Here is a 12,928-nt window from a genome sequence, read left to right as displayed (position 1 = left end):
AAGGTCACTTGAGACAGCAGTTTTAAAATGTTTTCTGTGGCTCGAGAGGAACTTTGTAAAGTCTGAGAAATAAAGCCTGATGATGTCATCATAGCTTTGGCTTGTAAGCACATTTCAGAGAGCCCACGTTACAAACGAGATTGAAAGATGTGGGCTTTCACCAGGCAGGGAGGGTCTAACAAAAGATGCTGTCAAAATTGCATCATAGGAAACACAGGAAAACTAGTAAGGGCAGTCTCTATGCTGAAACTGCTAAACTATAAAATAGTGGACGTAGCTACCATCGCTTTGTGGGCTGTCATTTTAAGTTCAGTATTTCAACCATTGCCAATTTGCTTCTGTTCTTTTTTTTTAAGTGACAATACTTAGACAAAGAGGGTGGAGCTGTGGTGGAGTGAGGGATGGATCTGACTCAGGGTGCCTTCAGACCTAAAGTCCGCTTGCTTTGGTCCGAATCAGGGACTACAAAGTTGCATAATTCCCTCAGGTTAGTTCATGTTCTCATGGCAGCATTTACAAGCGGACCAAATCAAATGCCTTACGCAAGAAAGCTGCTCTTGATTGGTCAGAATTTCCATGCAGGAAAAATCCAGGAAGTAAACAAAACGTTGAAGAAGAGTACACTTGCAGGATAAATGTGACACTTCCTAATGTCACAATAGCGCTAGTCTGAGTGGGCGGAAGTTCGCTGCATAAATCAGCCTCTCATTGGGCGGAACAAGCCACCCGCTGAAATCCCGCCCTACCACCTCCGGTTGTGTAGCAGTTTTCAACCGTTTTCAACACGTCCTTTACTAACTTTTGCGGTGTTCGATCTTGCGGGGATGTAGCCATTTTTCTGCCATGGTTCGCGTCCTGTAGGTGATATTTTTGTGGGCGTGTTACACCAAAACCTGTTTCCCCCCGGCAATATTTTTGCAAGCGCACCGTTGCTGGCACCGCCCAGAACGATTGTGATTGGCTGAAAGAAATACAAGCAGCCGGGGCGTTTTTTTCTCCAATCTTAAAGTGAGGGTCGGCCCAGCCAGACCTTTCTTTTCTTGAGAAAGGTCTGGTGAGCGAGACTACAATAGCGCTGCTCATCGTGGACTATATTGCTTGCATTTTCCTTTTTAATCAAACCATACAGTTTGAAAATGAGGCATGGCTCCAACTAGAAAACAATGTTTTGATGCATTGGATGTGCTGAATGTGCATATTAAGGCAGTACAGGAGGAGGTGCACATTAATAATCCTCCAGAACTGTAACATGCTCATGTTTAACCCAAACAATGTGTCATGTGACTGCAGTTGGTTCAGAGTTAGTTTGTAACTGTCCAACACCACCTTTTCAAGAAGGTCTCAGTCCGGTTGTTTTGGTGCGCACCCGAGTGTGATTGCTGTGTTCACACCTGCCCAAGCGAATTGCACTTAGGGGGCAAACAAACTTGAGTTCGATTAAACTGCACCAAACAGGGCAGGTGTGAAAGCCCCCTCACAGACTGTAGCAACGCCTCACTGATGGCCTGTCACTCAAGTATACTAAGTATACATAACTTTAAGAGTTAATAAAATGCAAACTGGTGAGTTATATAAAAATTCACTCCCCTGTACAGTTGTCATGAATGTTGAAATTAGCCAAAAAGACCAAAACCGGTTTTTGTACCAGCCTGTAAACATTATTTCTGCCGTAGAGCTTTAAAATGGGGGTCTATAGGGAGTCACTTTTGAGGCCGGCCTCAAGTGGCCATTTAAAGAACTGCAGTTTTCAGCACTTCTTCACTGGCTTCATTTTTTCAATCCCTGGAGGGCCAACAGAGACAAATATTTGCCAATACCAAGGGCATATTCACAAGGTCAGGGAATCCATTTCACATAAAATGTCAGCAAGATCAATAATGTGTGGTGGGTTGATGTACAGCACAGTTTTTGCTCTCCGAGTGCCATCCATATTGTTGACATTGACACATTCACAATGTGAATTACTGAAAAAAAGTGTTGTTTTCAACCATTGTGAATGACTTTATTCCTTTGTGATAGAGTAGTCATGGGTTTTTAAGTATTTAGGTTGTAAAATAATTGTTTGCAATTGTGAACTTTGTGATTAAGGCTTTCCCCCCAATCTGTAGCATTTACATTCTCACAGTATTCTCTTTAAAATATCATATGTATTTCATTTTTTATCAGTGAAATTCTCATATCATTCATTCATGACTTGGACTGTGGGTAATGTAATTTTCTGTACAACTTACTCTGCTTCTGTATAAGTATGCAGAACCATGCACAATAACATTTTCTACAGAGGACTTCCCTGTACATCGCCTTTACACTCAAGTGGAAAAAACTACAGCATTACAACTCTGCAGAACCTCTTTATCAGCAGAAAACACTTATACAGTGTATGGTGTCAGAACTATTCTCATGCCGTTCTTACCTGATGTTTTGGGCATTAACTGTGTATTTATTTGCAGAGCTCAATAAACATAATTGGCATGTACAATTATGGTAAGCCTCAACATACTGCCACCATCCCCAGCAGAGGGAACAGGATCACTGTGGGAAATGTGATGACTTGCATGGAAAGCTGTAATGAATACGCCAAACACCTGTGCTCACATTATGTCTGTTTTTCTCTTTTGTTTAATTGAGCAGATCAGGTAATAACTGCATTTTTCCAGTTAATGCCAGAAGCCTATTAGGGAGGAGGAGGACAGACAGTCCCTGAGAGGGACGGGGAGGTCTGCTGTCCTTAAATTCAATGTAAATGAGCTGTGTGGCAGTGAAGTACAGCTCAGGGAGTGGACACAACTGAAGGAACATCTGAAATACAATGATGCAATCCAAAACAAACCATTCGCATTTGTGAAACATGATGTAATGGTGTTGTGTAAGATGCACTAAGTCAACTCAGTGTTCATTTTTAAAGTCTGGGTGAAATTACTGTAGACTATTTGGTGTGAAAGGTGTTCATGGCATTGTGTGTTTTTTTAATTGAATATGACACAATGTAGAATCAGTGTATATAAACTGAATAATGATTGTCATTTTCACAGTGACTTTTGGAAGATAATGGAATTAAAATACAGCTGGAGGAAAATTAAAACAGGTCTCATTACTTGAAACCCATGCAATTTGTGCATTGAATATTAACAGAGTAGAGGTGTGTTTAAATAACAGTCCTCTTTCACTCCAGGTCTTGAAAGGCCTCGTGTTTAATTTTTATATGACCCTAAATTTGAGTGCATGAACAGTGATTGTCCAATCATAGTTTAGCAACTACAGGCATGGCAGTTGCATTTGTCTGCTCAAACTAAAGTTTGAACTTAACCCAGCATTACAAGGCCAAGGACAACCTGCGTGTTATGGTATCTCCTGGTCCTGGGGGTGGGTGAAGATGGAGACAGTATAGAAAAAAACAATAAATACAGTGACAATAATAAAAAAGACCTGCCATACATTTGAGAGAGACAGCTGGCACCTATTCTCTGTTTTGTGTTGAATTGCCCCAGTGTGTTGCCTCTCATGGATTAGCATATATTTAGCCCGAATAATACATGGGAGGCACAAATTGGGGCTACCCATGACCCATTGTTACACTTCTGTTCCAGCCAATAGCAGTGGCCCAAGGCATTACGTTTTCCTGTTGTTTGTCCGTCCTCTTCTAGTGAACACAATTAACACAATAACATCTGGAGGGAAAATTTTCAAATTTGGCACAAACATTCACTTGGACGTAACGATGAACTGATTAGACTTTGGTTGTTGACGGTCAAACACCAAGGTCGCCGTGACCTGACATCCGTCTCATTCTCAAGAGCGCAATAAGAAGGCCTCAGATTTGGCATACATGTCAACTTGGACTCAAGAACGAACTGCTGGTCAAAGGTCAAGGTCACTGTGACCTCACAAAGCATGTTTTTGACCATAACGCTAGAAACCATAGGCTTAATTTGACAAATCTGGGTGACCTCTAGCCCACCTGGCAGATTGTGCCCCCCATATAGGCTGAGTCTCCACAGTGGTCAGTTTCAATTCCAGGCTTCATCATCCCCCCTTTCTGTCCCATGTTTCTCTCTGAGCTGTCCTATCAATAAAGTCAAAAAAAATCCTCTTTAAAAAAATAAAATAAATATGACAAAATTTCACACATCTAATAGGATACAATGATGAAGTGATGACATTTTATATTCTAAAGGTCAAAGAGGTGAAAATTCTAGTTTGCATTTAAATCACAAATTGGACCTTCATTGGAGGAGGCAGTAACCACTTGTGGCAGTAATTTGCCTTTAAAAGTAGCATTAAATCCCTAAAACTATTGTTGGTAACGTTTATAAAGAAAATAACTTTTGTCATATCTGTTGTAACTGTCACTAAAGTCACACAGCACTAAATGAGAAAGATAATCTGTGGTTGGTGCTTACTTGTTGCTTTTGTTGACTATTTCTAACATGGTAGCCGCGTCACAAACGTTCACATTTCACAACTAAACAGTACACTAAAATATATTTCTGAAAACATTTGAGACAAGAAATAGGAAAAGTTACCAAATGTAGCCTTGAGAGAGGACAAGAAGAGTAGTGCAAGTTGGTATAAACTGTGCTGTTGTCAAGTGGGTTCACTTTAGTGGGACATGCATATTAACACACACACAACTTTAACCTTTTTTCACAACAGTGCGCATTACATCAGCTACTGAGAGAAACTTTCTTCCATTATTTAATCAAATTGTGACAAATCTTAAATGAATGACATTCATTTGTAAATGCTATGCAAATTAATTTCCAGTGAACATCTTTCATGCTGTAATTAGATCTTTCTAAGGGATACAAATTTGAACCAAACATTCTGTGCTTAGAGGGAAGGGCGCATTTCCAGAACAGTCAACCCGCAGTCTGGTGACATCGTTTCCTGCCATTTGGCTTATGAATAGTTTCAGTGCTGGGCATGAAGTCACTGCCCTGTCTCCAGTGACGGCACCAATGAGCTCACTGGGTTGGCAGAGGGCACAAGCTCCTGCCCCATGGCCTCGTCCAGTGGCTTTGACCCTCCTTTTTTGGGTGTGACACACTTAGATTCAGTTTTATTTTATGGCCTTTAGACTTTTAACTTCCTCCATGTTTCTGCACAGGTTGAGCAGCACCTACTCCATCATCTCACTCTTAATGTGTTTTAGTGAGGCTGTTTTAACAGCTCTGAGTATTACACAATGTCTGTCAACAACATTTTTGGTGTTAGATATGGGTGTTGTCAAGTGTCTCCCAATTCCTAAGTGTGTCGCAATAATTCAGCATCTCATGTTTTTGCTTGAATCTGCTGCAGAGTTGAACACGAAGAGACATTTCATGGATTTTTTTCAATGTTCTCAAAGTGACTTGAACTGAAATCCAGTGTGTTACAAAATGCAGAACGATAATACATCAATCTGTTTCTTGTCTCCAGGTAATGCCGAGCCAAATAACCAATCCTGGAGATGCCGAAGAGAAGAGATATTCTTGCCATCGTGTTGATTGTGTTACCCTGGACTCTGCTCATCACTGTTTGGCACCAAAGCGCTATAGCTCCACTCCTCGCCATCCGCAAGGGTACGCAGTGCACCGCACTCCACTAGCAATATCAAACCTGAAGTGGGTCCTTGAACCTAACACTGCACTTCAGGTTTAGACAACAGGCCGCTCATTTAGAGGCACTTACTAACCATGACCATCAGCTTCATCAGAGCTCAATAACACTTGTCCAGTCATTGTAAACCTCATCAGTGTGGATTGTTTAGTAAAGGATAAAGACAGGAGTTACCGTCACACATGCACTCTAATAGGAGTTATTGTTATATTTCATACTCAGTCGGTCAGCTGAATAGAAGTAAGTGTTTTGCTGTATCTTATCTGAATTCATTTTTCTTATGTCGACAGTAACTTTCCCAATACAGTAACAATGACCTTTCACAGCATTCACAGTCTTCAATTCACATGCCTGGCCCATAAATCCATATATTCCTCTTGGTATAACGCTCAACCTCACACAGCATGCAGTATACAGCAGCATGTCTATCATTCATTTTATCCATTTATGTTCAAACTCTTGCCCAATTTCACTCTTTCAAATTCAGGGAATATTAGTGTCAGAGTTTGTTTAATCAGCAGTTTGAAATGATAAATGTCTGCTCAATTAGCTTGGGGGGATATCTTGCATCCACGTGTACTATCACGTTTGCACACCAGTGTGAGTCATTAAAACACGCACTCATGAGCCCCCCAATCATACCCCAGAGACCACAAACCAACAGTGTGAAATGTCAAGTATGCTGCAGAGTAAACAAACCTAAATTACAGCCACAGTAAATCAATAGACCTGTTTGCCCTCTTCTTATAATGTCACGAATGCACATACAGGGGTTAACAAACACAACAAATTTACACAAAAGCCCCAAGGCTAAAAATAGTTGACACAGAAAAAAAAAGCCAAAAGAGTTGTACTAAGAAATTTTTTTTCCTCGCTAAATTCCTGCATTTTATGAAAAAGGTGTCGACAGTTAAATACAGTAAAGACATAATGAGGTATAAAGAATATTTGTTGCCAGTGCTATCTGACCCAGCTCTGCCCACAGGCTTCCTTTTTGTGCTCTTAAAAAGTGAAGCTAGAGGTTTTTTGGCAGCGTGCTCGCTGGCAGCCTTTGTGCAACATCTGGCCATCAGCAGATTGTGTTAATCTATGTGCTGCAGGAAAATCCTCCTTATGTTGGAGGTGCAACTGGAGCTTGGGCAGAACATTGACAAAGACTGCCATTAGCTGTGGCACAATAAAAAGAAATTAACAGCCGTAATGATTCTATAATCATATTCTATCAATCATGACTAAACTACTGGGGCCAGGTTATCACAGCCTTTACCTCAGGAGTCAACTTAGTATGTGTCAGTGGACTCATTTACCACTGTTTACATGCAAATCTGGACTAAGTGGTCACATTTTTCTCACTTATACTTTCAAAATTATATCTAACTTATTTGAGAGGCAAGAAAGTGGAAGGCAGTGGGTTGGTAGTGCATTCACTACCAGTGCTGCACCTAACACATTCATATATATATATATATATATATATATATATATATATATATATATATATATATATGTACTGCGCCCTGAATGGCTTTCTCCACATAAGCCCCATTTCCACCAAGCAATATGCTACGGTTCCATTCAGTTCAATACGCTTTCTTTCCGTTTCCACTGTGAATAGTTGTGGATGCTGCCAAATACTATTTTTGGTCACCCTTCTGTTGGGGTACCTAGCACACAGTTCCGGTACTAAAAGGTGGAGCTAGAAACACTGCAGTCGGTTGATTGGTCAATAGTGGATGGTCACTCTGCTCAGGGCTGAGTTGTGGCTGGTTTTGAGGCTCATGTAACCACTGTTCATACTGTGGAGAGTTTTATTAGTAGACTGGAACTATAAAATGAAAGGATGATTGGCTGCCTCTTGCAGCAGCTGTAGTCGGACAAAAAAAAAAAAAACTTAATTCACTGGGCCAGCTGAAAGTAACTTTTATGTTTATTTTATTTTGAAAGGGACAGTGCACATTAATTAACACGATCACTTCAGTCACGTGCCATATTTAGCCATACAGGCTAATTTTCATCTTCAGTCCCTGGCAGGTTGATGGTATATGTGTATATGTGTTTTAAGGTGGAAAGTTAACTTAATGTTACTCAATGCATGAGTTGACAACGTGAAACCATCAACACACCTTAAATTTCCCTGTGACAACTTTGACCATTACTTTAGTTTTTATATGACATACACTTTAAGAAATGAGTGGATCTCCAAGTGTTTATATATATTAAATTCCACCGGATTATGTGAATTGCATATATTCTTATCCTCATTCGGAGAAAAAAAGCATTGTGGAGCGTCGTTCCTGTGGGCTTCAGCAACACTAAACCCCAAGCTTGCCTTAGAGGGACTAGGTGCACAAACCCGCTATATTTAAATACCGCATGGAGAGAGACTCTCACTGCAGCCTGCTCAATATTGTTCTGAAAAAGTCAGCGTGCCACTCTGTTCTGTGGACAATAAACAAGGTGCAGACTTCCATCTGTGTCACAGGTAATGAGGATATACAGTGAGTGCTGGACGGAGCAATGAGTGACAACAACCCCACCCATATTTTAGGGTACTGTTTGCTGTGGAAACGCTAGGGTCTAGGCACCATGTCTGAAGGGTTACTTTTGGTTCCAAAGGTACCATACCTAAAGTGTTTAGTAGAAACGGGGCTATAGACTACTCCACTGTCCCCATCAATGCTCTAGCATGTTCTGACTGTAATGACCAATCACTGATAAACACATTAAAGTCATCTGCATTGCCAGAAATAGAGGTGTAGCATTAGATCTTTGGATAATTTTTTCCCTTATGTTAAATTTTTGGATTGTAACAAAAAATAAAAGAACTTGAGTGAGATGTTGACGCCCCCCTCTGGGTAGTGCCCTGGCAGCCACCTATGTTGTCTATAGAAAGACGCACCACTGATCACCACTGTAGTGCCGCAGCTGCTGGGAGCTCTGATTATTAATTCTGTGTGGTGACTGTCGAATGCCTAACATGACTTCAGAATTTATTTCCCAATCTCAGCTGAAATACTCAGAAAATATGCAGTTTTCTGCTTTTCAAATTGTGTTTGAGTAGAGCAGAATAATGCAATAATCACATGCATATTTTCCAACCCCTTTTCTATGGAGTCATTTATCAGCCAAAACATCTTGGTAGTGAAGCTCTAACCCATTTTTTGATTGTACTACAGTCCATGCTTACAGCCAAGTAACTGCGCCACAGTTAATCACAGTAATTTTAGTCATGCTTAGGGATCTGTGGGGCAAATAATAAATTTAAATGTGAACACAAGGACTGATTTCAGGTAATAATTCCATGTTTATTGCAGGAAGGCAACATAGTGTTAGTAAGCTGACATGGAGGGGCAGGAAGAAGATTAGAGAGTCTGTGGTGGAGTCAGAACATAAAGAGAGGGCATGTCTGCTGGATCCACATACCCACATATTTTTCTTTTGAAAGAAAGGCCCAAAGGCAACGCTAGGGGAATAGCAAGGCTCCTCTCTCCCCTCCCTTTCCTTGCGCTGTCTCTCTGTCCATCAGCTGTGTTATCCTCTCACGGTGCCTGCTTTCACTTTTTGCAGCCTGTCACCACCTAGTAAAAGAGATCTTTATCATTCCAGAGAGGCTTGCAGTCCGCCACCACCGGCTCTCAGGTACACTTTACCCCCATTGGGTTTAAGTCACCTGAGGCAAATATACAAAGGGCAGCCCAAGGTTGCACTAATGCCTTACATGTCTTCTTATCCCCAAATCTGCAGATGATGGTGTCGAGGGCAAGAGGGAGGCAGGTGGCCAGGCGCAGGACTCCAAGGAATACTGTGCCTCAGATAAGGACATTGTGGAGGTGGTGAGGACAGAGTATGTGTATACGCGGCCTCCGCCCTGGTCCGATGTGCTGCCCACCATCCACATTATCACCCCTACATATAGTCGACCGGTGCAGAAGGCGGAGCTGACACGGCTGGCAAACACCTTCCTCCATGTTCCCAACCTGCACTGGATCCTGGTAGAGGACTCCCAGAGGAGAACGCCTCTAGTCACGCGGCTCCTCAGAGAAACAGGGCTTAACTATACCCACCTCAATGTGGAGACGCCCAGGAACTATAAGCTGCGGGGGGACACTCGGGACCCCAGAATCCCCAGGGGGACCATGCAGAGGAACCTGGCCCTGCGGTGGCTGAGGGAGACCTTCAACGCCAACAGCAGCCAAGCTGGGATCGTCTACTTTGCGGACGACGACAACACGTACAGCCTGGAGTTGTTTGAGGAGGTAAGAGCTGCTGTGCTGGACGGCACTCATTTTATGTTATTTTTAAAAACTCTTACAAATTGGCTAAAAAGACCAGCAAGACAAGGCACAATGAGAGTATCGTTTGATCTTCACAAAATGCTTCTGAATACTGTGCTAGGGTGGATGTTTGCTCTGTGGCATCAACAGCAAACAATGGCTACCTTGTACATGCACAGCTGAATTAATTTCATCATAGTTGTGTTCTTAAAGATCTTCTAGATAGTCCTTAGCATAACACATCACCTCTAACCTTAAAGTGTGTGTAAGGGGTGAAGGGATCAGTGCTGTAACCTACATCACTGCTTTCTGATTACAGTTGAGTGGACGTTTCCATGTAAAAAACACAGAAAAGAACGCAGATGGACCCACCCTTTACCCTAACATCTGATTATTTCCACCTTTTCACTGTGAACCTAATCATCTAAAGCCTATACCCCAGCATAACCGTTTCCCGTTTGGTACTGACTTAATAATAACAACAACTCTGCACCACTACTGAGAATTCTCACACTCCATCCACCTTTCAAACGCTGCACAGCTGATGTCCACTTGAGTTTCAGGAAAACAACAGAGTACACTGTGGTAATTCAGGGGGTCTGGGAGATTGAACCTTTCCCAGCAAAAACACAGAGGCCAGCCGGTTGTGCCTGTTTAGAAAGCCCTACAGTTCAGCAGCCACTGGGCTAACAGAGGTGTAATTGGAATTGATCAGGAAAGCCAAAAATCAGTGAACCCTCAGCAATATATTATGTTCGTTTTGTGCAAAGACCCAGTAAAATAAAAGTGGCTGCACATTTAAATAGGCTCTATGAAAGCTTTAGGGGAATTAAATATTATATTGTGTCTTTGAATTTTTAGTGCATGGCATAAATATTTGTTTAAAGAGGGGATATTGGATATGTTGGGGATATATAGTTTCATATTAGAAAAACATGTCCACATGCACAAATGTAAATATTTTCTTTTTAAATTGCATGCTTTAAGGATCAATCCTAACAACTTCACTTTAATATAACCGCGGCACTTCCCAGCCATATACTGCAGGCATCTGTGGCATTTTATGTAAGAGGAGTTGGAGTGGTTGAACTATAAATTCTCAGTAACTTGAAGCATTTTTTTTAGGTCTTAACGAGCATAGTCAGGGATCTGGAGCTGGCGGAGAGAAGTTTGGGCGTGTAATCAGTACATCTCAGGCCATCCATCTCAACATCAGTCGAATTACCTGAGCGGACACGGTCTAGGTCCTCTGAGTATTAGCCTCAAGTCTTGTTAGTAGTGCAGACGGGGTCCGTAGTAAATGGAGCGCCGGGTATTGACGGGGCCTGTCATTACCTTTCTCTGGGAATCAGCCGAAGTGCTCCGTCTCCCTCAGAGGCCCTCCATCACCTCCAACGGGGCTATTTATGGGCCAGAGTAACGGCCCTGAGGGGGAACGAGGGAGAGAGAGAAGGGGACAGGGAGGGAGAGAAAAACAAAAAGAATGCAAGAAAAAAAGAAGGTGACAGCCACATCAGAAGAAAGCAGAGTTGACGGCAACTACAGTATAGGTTGCTGACACCATAGTAAAAATTCAGTAGTTTGCCGACACCATAGTAAATATTCAGTGTCTTAACAGCTTGAAAACAGATAGGCGTTTAAGTCCTCGGTGTGCAGACAAGGTTGAAAGATTGATGTGTGCTGCTCCGTGTATTACAAACAGGCTCAATTTTTTCTCCTGGTTTATCTAAAGTGAGTGAAACTTCCAATTTTTAGCAATAGCAATACATTTTCAAATCTAATTGAAAGAAAAATCCAAACAATTAGAGCTAGTTACACGCTAATGAGCTGTCTTCATTAAAACAAATGAAAATATACAGGAAAAATAGTCAAATCACCACCCAAATGTCACAGTCGTGGCACAATTTCATTTTAAAAATGTGCGCTTAGTAAAAACAAAGGAAATAAGGCCAATGCCACAACTAAACACACTGCAGCAGTTTAAATACATGCAGAAATGGAGGAGTAACATGTTTAAATTACACCAAATAAATTTATCCCAAAGTCAAAAAAATGAAAATCAGTGAGCATGTGATACTGCATATACACGCACTGGCCACTTCATTAGGTACACCGTGCAAGTACTGGGTTGGACCTCCTTTTGCCGTCAGAACTGCCTTACTTCTTGGTGTCATAGATTCAACAAGGTGCTGGAAACATTCCTCAGAGATTTTGGTCCATATTGACATGATGACATCGCACAGTTGCTGCAGATTTGTCGGCTGCACATCCATGATGTGAATCTCCCATTCCACCACATCCCAGAGGTGTTCTATTGGACTGAGATCTGGTGACTGTGGAGGCCGTTGGAGTACAGTGAACTCATTGTCATGTTCAAGAAACCAGTTTGAGATGATCTGAGCTTTGTGACATGGTGCGTTATCCTGCTGGAAGTAGCCATCAAAAGATGGGTACACTGTGCTCATAAAGGGATGGACACGGTTAGCAACAATACTCAGGTAGGCTGTGGTGTTTAAACCATGCTCAGTTGGTACTAAGGGGCCCAAAGTGTGCCAAGAAAATCTCCCCCACACCATTACACCACCACCAGCAGCCTGAACCGTTGATACAAGGCAGGATGGATCCATGCTTTCATGTTGTTTACACCAAATTCTGACCCTACCATCTGAATGTGGCAGCAGAAATCCAGACTCATCAGACCAGAAAACGTTTTTCCAATCTTCTATTGTCCAGTTTTGGTGAGCCCATGTGAACTGTAGCCTCAGTTTCCTGTTGTTAGCTGACAGGAGTGGCACCTGGTGTGGTCTTCTGCTGCTGTAGCCCATCTGCTTCAAGGTTCAGACGTGTTGTTGGTTTAGAAATGGTCTTCTGCAGACCTTGGTTGTAATGAGTGGTTATTTAAGTTACTATTGCCTTTCTGTCATCTTGAACCAGTCTGGCCATTCTCCTCTGACCTCTGGCATCAACAAGGCATTTTCACCCAGAGAACTGCTGCTCACTGGATATTTTCTCTTTTTGGAGCCATCCTCTGTAAACCCTAGAGATGGTTGTGTGTG

The 12,928-nt window shown here is 42.0% G+C and overlaps 1 protein-coding gene across 3 annotated transcripts in view; it reads left to right on the top strand.

The window, feature by feature from the left end:
• Positions 1-12,928, top strand: part of LOC117259949 (galactosylgalactosylxylosylprotein 3-beta-glucuronosyltransferase 1) — an 88,433-nt gene that overhangs the window by 64,963 nt on the left and 10,542 nt on the right. For 2 of the 3 annotated variants that reach the window (XM_033631763.2, XM_033631765.2), the window contains exons 4-6: positions 5,419-5,561; positions 9,166-9,237; positions 9,343-9,854. In XM_033631763.2, the coding sequence (XP_033487654.1) occupies positions 5,450-5,561; positions 9,166-9,237; positions 9,343-9,854 (696 nt within the window). In that variant the 5' untranslated portion in view covers positions 5,419-5,449. The remainder of the gene's footprint in view (positions 1-5,418; positions 5,562-9,165; positions 9,238-9,342; positions 9,855-12,928) is intronic. The other variant, XM_033631767.2, reaches the window with a different exon arrangement.

The sequence above is a fragment of the Epinephelus lanceolatus genome, chromosome 4 (genome assembly GCF_041903045.1).
Source record: "Epinephelus lanceolatus isolate andai-2023 chromosome 4, ASM4190304v1, whole genome shotgun sequence".
Classification (NCBI taxonomy): Eukaryota; Metazoa; Chordata; class Actinopteri; order Perciformes; family Serranidae; genus Epinephelus; species Epinephelus lanceolatus.
Note: the sequence above shows the minus strand (reverse complement) of the source record. Positions and strands in the feature narration are given on the sequence as shown.